We start from the raw sequence: 7,508 nt of genomic DNA, 5'->3' as shown, positions 1-7,508 counted from the left end.
TACACAAATTATGAAACTCAAACTGTGTTGTTATAAAAAATGCAGCTTTAGGATACATTCTACTCGCAAAACAGTCACGTGTAAAATGTTTTTATACATGCATTAAAGAAAAAGAAACTCCTTAAAATGAAGTAACTATTTCCTGTTTCATTTTGTTTGAACAGCTTTTGTTGCTCACTACGAGTTGCTTTAAATCTCTGGGAAGGTCTGTTCCGAATTTACTACTTCTGGATTGGCCAGAGTCTCTTTAAAGTGTGTGCTTTGTTCTCTAAAAAGCTTAGGTCAGTTGAGCAACAAGCTCCTCCTGTTTTTTTTTTTTTAAAAAAAGAGCTGAGTAATGCTGGAGCCTTCTCATGTGGCTGATGCAAACCTGGAGAATTTGCATCATCATTTAGCTGTAGTAAGTTGGTGTGACAGGCAGGCGCTTAAATACAAGCCCATGAGGAAGCTGAGCTGGTTTGTAATGATAGGGCGGCAGCAGCAGCAGCAGCAGCGGTAGAACGAGGAGGTGGAGAACTGGGAGCACGATGCATACACAGGTGTTTCTGATTAGTAATTAGCCGCTGTGAAGGATAAAGCACACCTTTGGGTTTTTACCTGTGAACACTATAGGGCTGAGAAAGACAGTCTGAAAGCAAAGAAAGCAAAGAGGAAGACCTCGATCAGTAACACCAAGAGACACCAAAGTTGAAAGTTTTGTTTTCTTTCCCTCTGTTTTATTTTTCCCCCGTGTGCCCCTACTATGGTCAGAAAGCCTGTTGTGTCCACCATCTCCAAAGGAGGTTACCTGCAGGGAAATGTGAACAGGAGGCTGCCTTCCCTGGGCAACAAGGAGCCACCTGGGCAGGAGAAAGTGCAGCTGAAGAGGAAAGTCACTTTACTGAGGGGAATCTCCATTATCATTGGCACCATCATTGGAGCAGGAATCTTCATCTCTCCTAAGGGCGTGCTCCAGAACACAGGCAGCGTGGGCATGTCTCTGACCATCTGGACGGTGTGTGGGGTCCTGTCACTATTTGGTGAGTGCAACTTTTTCTCTGGGGGGGAGGGGGCGTGGCTGTGGGACTGGAAAGCTTGCTTTCTGGGAAAGCAAATGGTAATTTTTGAGGAGTGAATGGATGGCAAAGGCCACACCAAATTTTTAAAATTTTTGTTCAGGTACGTGAACTACCCAGATGCAGAATCCACTGTTGGTGTGATCTGGAACGCCCTCAAATTGTTTCCTACAGGCTGTACTTTCTTTTTAAGACAGGCTATTTTCTGACTTTTCCCTGTGGGATGAGAGCAAAGACTAACTTTCATGACCCAGTAAAAAACATGCACACTCTCTGTGCCGGGCAGTTGTGCTTAGCTTGGGCACTCTGGCAGCTGGCATGTTGAATGAAACACCTGTGAAGTGGAACCTGGCATGGCCTATTTAGACATAGAACGAAGTGTTCAGCAGAAGCCTTACTGACTTTTTATTAGCCAAACAAATGGGTGGCAGTCTTTTTAAAAATATTTTTTAAGTTCATATGCTTGTCACCTCTTAATATCCTTTCAAAAGTCCTTGGCATGAGAGAGAAATGTATGATGGCGCATAACTCAATCCCTATCATAATGGGGCATATTGCAATGGCCTGAGCAAATTTCAAATTACTTTTCAACCTTTCATCTCTTCTCAATACCCATACACTTTTGCAATGTAAGTTTTAAAACTTCAGTTGGGTGTCAGTTTTCTGTGCTTGCCCAGATCTGTTTTTATCATTTATATTTCACTTGTTCTCCAGGGACACAGATAATTTGTCCACCTGTTCACTGAATTAATCCTAAGGGAACTGGTAGAAGTATAATTATGAATTTTTCTTCAAAATTTATGTCTCTTCTGTTGATTTGAGAATTAATAATAAAGAGATAAATAAATGCCCCTTATGAAATAGGCAAATTACTAGAGCGCTACCTGAGTTTGTTGTAAAGATGATAGAAACTGGTGAACTGTCAAACATTAAATTTGATTTATGCTATGAAGATTTGTTTACTCTCCTTGGGAAAGATTCTATACTTTAAAGTTGCTCTTTGTCTTAACTCTAGGACTAACACTAACAAGTACTAACTAACTCTAGGACTAACTAACAAGTACTAACTCTTGTTCCCATGTGTACCAATCCATTCATTCTTTCCACTCAGGCCTTGTGATGTTTTAAATCGTTGGTTTGACGCTCATCTAGATAACTCAAATTCCTTTTTTTTTTTTTTTTTTTTTTTTTTTGAGATGGAGTCTCGCTCTGTTGCTGAGGCTGGAGTGCAGTGGTGTGATCTCGGCTCACTGCAGGCTCCGTCTCCCAGGTTCAAGCAATTCTCCTGCCTCAGCCTCCTGAGTAGCTGGTACTAGAGGTGTGTGCCACCACGTTTGGCAAATTTTTTGTATTTTTGTAGAGATGGGGTTTCACTGTGTTAGCCAGGTTGGTCTCAATCTCCTGACCTCATGATCCATCTGCCTCAGTCTCCCAAAGTGCTGGAATTACAGGCATAAGCAGTGACACCGCTCCTGGTCCTCAAATTCCATTTTTAGGAAGAAGTTATTTATTTATTTTAAATAAAACTTGTTAAAACAAGGTCATAGTATAGAAAGATTTATAGAGGAATTATTTGGGGTTTTTAGAAAGAGTTTGTGGTATTATTTACATGACTAACTTGTGCTTTATTAAATATTCAGTAACATTTGTGTATCATTATTTCCCAGTATTACTTCCCATCTTTATAAAATAATTTGGAGTAATACCATTATGAGAAACTCTAATAGTACCCTTAGCCACTATTAACTTTAAAATAGCTCTGGTGTATGCACTTGTAGATAAAGAGAAACCTAATTGTTGATCATCTTAAATGACTTTGTGCACCTCAGTCTTTAAATCTTCCTACAGCACTTTATATATTCAGAATAAATCAATATCTAATCAGAAAAACCACAACCAGTTTACTGGACTTTGCATACTTATGTGCATGCAGCTTCCACTATGGGATTCAATTTTTGCACATAATAAAAGATTATTCAGATGTAATAAAGTAGATCAGTATGAGTATTGAACTAGTTAAAGTGATGTTGACTTGCACTATGAAAATATGCTTATGCATAAGTATTACATATCATCTTAAGCAGAAGCTCAAGAACAATAAAAAGAGAGACACAGCTAAGGAGACTAGCTAACATTACACTTGAGCTGGTGTTCTTTGATTAATAATTGAAGGGAGTGTGCTCTTGTATTAATCTACTTATCTTTATTTGCATTGCATTTGTCACTTAAGTTACCAGAAGCTTCTGGACAGGAGTGCCTCTCTAACAGTAAGCAAAGCAAAATGTAAAGAAAAAATAATCCTTCTTTTTAAAAAGACTCTAGAACTCTGGGATCAACTGTAAAGAATCTGTACATTTGGTTTAATACATATATATAGTTTTTTTTTTAAGTGAAGGGTCAATACATGGATTTTTACATCTTGTTTTGAACTTTTTTCATCTGGGCAAAATGGTTATGAAGCTTTAGACCTTTAAATGAAAATCATTCCCCCAGAACTCAGTGTAAACCTAGGGCAACCATCCTGGAGTTTCAGCAAAGCATACAGAGGTCTAGGTATTAATTCTCTGACAATAAATTCTGAGGTACTTAAGACTCTTTCCAATAACATTTTATATTGGATCCTTTTCTGGACAGCCTACCAACATGGCGAATGTTCCCCCATGGAGAGTGAGTTGCAACTCGTTGTAATTAGTTATAGGTAGATGAAATACATAAGTGTTCCCCACATATCAGTCTGCAGACTAGTTACTTCGGAATTATTTGTGCAAGTTTTAAAATGATAGAGATTCTTGAATTTCTCTTGTGGACAATCTACACTCTCTTGATTAGAGTCTGTTTTTCATTTGAGTGTTTTCGAATTAAAAATTATTCCCAGACCAAGCATGGTGGCTCATGCCTATGATCTCAGCACTTTGGGAGGCTGAGGCAGACAGAACCCTTGAGCCCAGGAGTTCCAGACCAGCCTGGGCAACATGGCGAAACCCTGTCTCTACAAAAAATACACAAAAATTTAGCTGGGCATGGTGGTGCACGCCTGTGGCCCCAGCTATTCGGGAGGCTGAGGTGGAAGGATCACTTGAGCTCAGGATGCGGAGTCTGCAGTGAGGCAAGATTGTGCCACTGCACTCTAGCCTAGGTGACAGAGCAATACCCTCTCTCAAAAAAAAAACAAAACAATTATTCCTAGGTGACTTTGATGTCATGACAAGTTTAGAAATCAGATATAAAATATGTAACACTAAGATTTCACTGAATATCCAAATTATATTTATGTTGGACAGTTCTGTCTAAATTATTATTAATCAGTAATACTTCTCTACACTTTTATTCTCAGATGTAGCTTGGAAAAAAGTCGTGTTCTTACATTTGAGCACTTGGCAGTACAGATAGAACTTTTCACATAATGACAGGATATATTTTTTATTTTCTTGTTAATTACTCAAATTAATAAGTGTAGCTGTATTTCATGTGATGCTTGCCATGTGTCAGGCCGTGTACTCTCCTAGGTACCCACTGCCACATCTATACACATAATTCCCTTATGAGGTAGAAACTGAGATCTCCATTTCACAGAGAGTGAAACTGAGGTTTTGTGGAATTGCATATTTGTCCAATTTTATGTGAATTGTATCGTTAAATATTAAAAATTTAGCTTATAGTTAATTCGATCTGAAGTACACAAATATAAATTATAGCACCTCATTTAAAAAGTATATTCTGGGCTGGGTGCAGTGGCTCACGCCTGTAATACCAGCACTTTGGGAGGCCGAGGCGAGCAGATCACCTGAGGTTGGGAGTTCGAGACCAGCCCGGCCAACATGGAGAAACCTGGTCTCTACTAAAAATACAAAAAATTAGCCGGGCGTGCTGGCAGGCACCTGTAATCCCAACTACTCAGGAGGCTGAGGCAGGAGAATAGCTTGAACCCTGGAGGCAGAGGTTGCAGTGAGCAGAGATTGTGCACTCTAGTCTGGGGGAGAGAGTGAGACTCTGTCTCAAAAAAAAAAAAAGTATATTCTGGCTGGGCGCAAGGGCTCACGCCTGTAATCCCAACACTTTGGGAGGCCGAGGTGGATGGATCATCTGAGGTCAGGAGTTCAAGACCAGCCTGGCCAACGTGGTGAAACCCCATCTTTACTAAAAATACGAAAATTAGCTGGGCGTGGTGGTGGCCACCTGTAATCCCAGCTACTTGGGACCCTGAGGCAGGAGAACTGCTTGAACCTGGGAGGCGGAGGTTGCAGTGAGCTGAGAGCGCCATTGCACTCTAGCCTGGGTGACGAGAAACTCTATCTCAAAAAAAAAAAAAGAACAAAAAACCCAGAGTGTACACTTCAAAAAACATTCAATATAGCCTTTTATAGAAACAGAAGGAGTCAGAATTCATTTTGTTGACAAAATATATCCTACAAATTAAATGAAATCTTGCAAGGCATAGAGTCCATAGTTTTCTAAAGAGTGGATACAGCTTATTTATTTCGATTTTCCACGGAAACATAATTTATTAGAAGGGTTCTCAAAAAATAATTCAAAAAAAAGTTAAAAGCTAACTCAAACATTTGGACTAATGCCTTGTCTCGGAGTGAGGTTGTGTTCTTCTAAAAATAGGTCGATATTATTAACATCTCTCTTCTCTTTTTCCCCTATTTCCAGGTTTTCATCTCAAAATTCTGGAACACATGATATTGTTGTAGACACGTGTCTTTGTCATTTCAAGTAAAATTATAGTGTTCAAATAGAGTGAACTAAATCTCAGCTGTGAGGATGTTAGAAGAGGAACTTGGCGGGTCTTAGCAATTAGATGACGGTTATTTGTCTTGAATAAGGATGCCATTCAGACCAAAGGAGATAGTTACATCTCAGGCAGCATATAAACATTATTGTATCCATTTTAATGCTAGGTGTCTTGAAAATGTGTTAAATTGGTACCATTTTGTGACAAATATTTCACAGGAGCCTTGTCTTATGCTGAATTGGGAACAAGTATAAAGAAATCCGGAGGTCATTACACGTATATTTTGGAAGTCTTTGGTCCATTACCAGCTTTTGTACGAGTCTGGGTAGAACTCCTCATAATACGGTAAGAACATAGTAGAAAGAATTAAGAAAAAATAAACCAATTCATTCTTATGAATCACGTTGATTATTTTTAACTGGTTAAACATATGCATGTCATGTGACTATGTGTAAACATGTCTACCTCAGGATATAAAGCTTGTGATAAAATACCTTTCTGGATTAAGATATTTTTGATGCACTTTTGTCACTGACAAGCAGTTCACCAGCAATGCCAAACTATTAAAAGGATCTACCTTTCTTTAACCCTCAGCTATTCTCTTTGACACTTCTAGGAGAAAGATGCTTACCTGAAAGCATATGAACATGAAAATTCACCTGGATACCTTTTGACCAACTAGACAAATTAAATATTATACTAGGAATTGGAATTTTCTCTTATTGTAGATTATATCACTAAGGCATTTAATTTTACTTAGTCATTGTGACGAAGACCCTTCTGTGCCTGACAACTTAATTGGTCACCAAGGCTTATACTTTATAAAAAACAGAGTTTGCATGACAGAGTCAAATGACTCATTTCCTTATGTTAAACAAATCAGGAACTACAGTTCCAAACGCCTTTTTTGATTTTATTGTTGTAACAATGTGTTTACATTCTTGCTTGTCTCAGTTTAAAATCAAACTAAATAGTGCCAAGTCACTCTGAATAGCAAATTTCCTTCAACTTTGTGGGAAGCTTATGATGTCATATGAGCATTTCAGAGTGTCACAGTTTCTTAAGGCTAATTACTTCTATAAAATGTGATGTGGACATTCTGATTACAGAATTTAATGGATATTACTAGGGAAACTTGCTCTTATCAAACTTACCAAACATACATGATTGAGAGCTCATGTGAGCTTTTATGGCTAAGTGCCAATAAGTGTAAGTGCCAATAAGTGCTAGTTAGTACTGACTTAACACTAATCATGAGTTTTACAGTGTTAGAAGTCTTTTTTTTAACAGAAAAAATATCTTCAAAGTAGTATATACTTCATGAAGTCTTTTTCATTTTAAACAACTCTGCATTATTTAAAATTGTTATAATGATATAATAGTAAGTATTTTTTTCCTTTTCTAAAATTCCTGTATCAGGAATGTACTTTCTGTTGCTTTTTGGTTATCTGAATCTTATCTGCTCTTCAAAGGTCATCTTAAATCCTATCTTTCTCATAATTAATTTCCTGTTTATTCTAATTTGTTATTTCTTTCATCTCTAAATTCTTCTGAAAATGCTATCTCTGCTTCACATTTGACATTGAACATGATACCTTCTATTCTTCCTTAATATTTTAGATGTCTATATTTTGTTTCCCTTTTAAAACTGCCAACCTTTCAAGCATATAAAGATAAGATCTTTTTGTAACCTGTATAGCACTTAGGTCAGTGCCCTT

At 37.8% G+C, this 7,508-nt stretch overlaps 1 protein-coding gene across 1 annotated transcript in view; it reads left to right on the top strand.

Moving 5' to 3' along the window:
- The first annotated feature begins 392 nt into the window (after positions 1-392).
- SLC7A11 (solute carrier family 7 member 11) overlaps positions 393-7,508 on the top strand; it is a 74,188-nt gene continuing 67,072 nt past the window's right edge. Inside the window, exons 1-2 of the mRNA XM_025385666.1 lie at positions 393-1,019; positions 6,009-6,135. Coding sequence (XP_025241451.1) covers positions 743-1,019; positions 6,009-6,135 — 404 coding nt within the window. The 5' untranslated portion in view covers positions 393-742. The remainder of the gene's footprint in view (positions 1,020-6,008; positions 6,136-7,508) is intronic.

This window comes from Theropithecus gelada, chromosome 5 (assembly GCF_003255815.1).
Source record: "Theropithecus gelada isolate Dixy chromosome 5, Tgel_1.0, whole genome shotgun sequence".
In the NCBI taxonomy this organism is placed as follows: domain Eukaryota; kingdom Metazoa; phylum Chordata; class Mammalia; order Primates; family Cercopithecidae; genus Theropithecus; species Theropithecus gelada.
The sequence above is the reverse complement of the archived record's forward strand: the minus strand, read 5'-3'. Positions and strand labels throughout refer to the sequence as shown.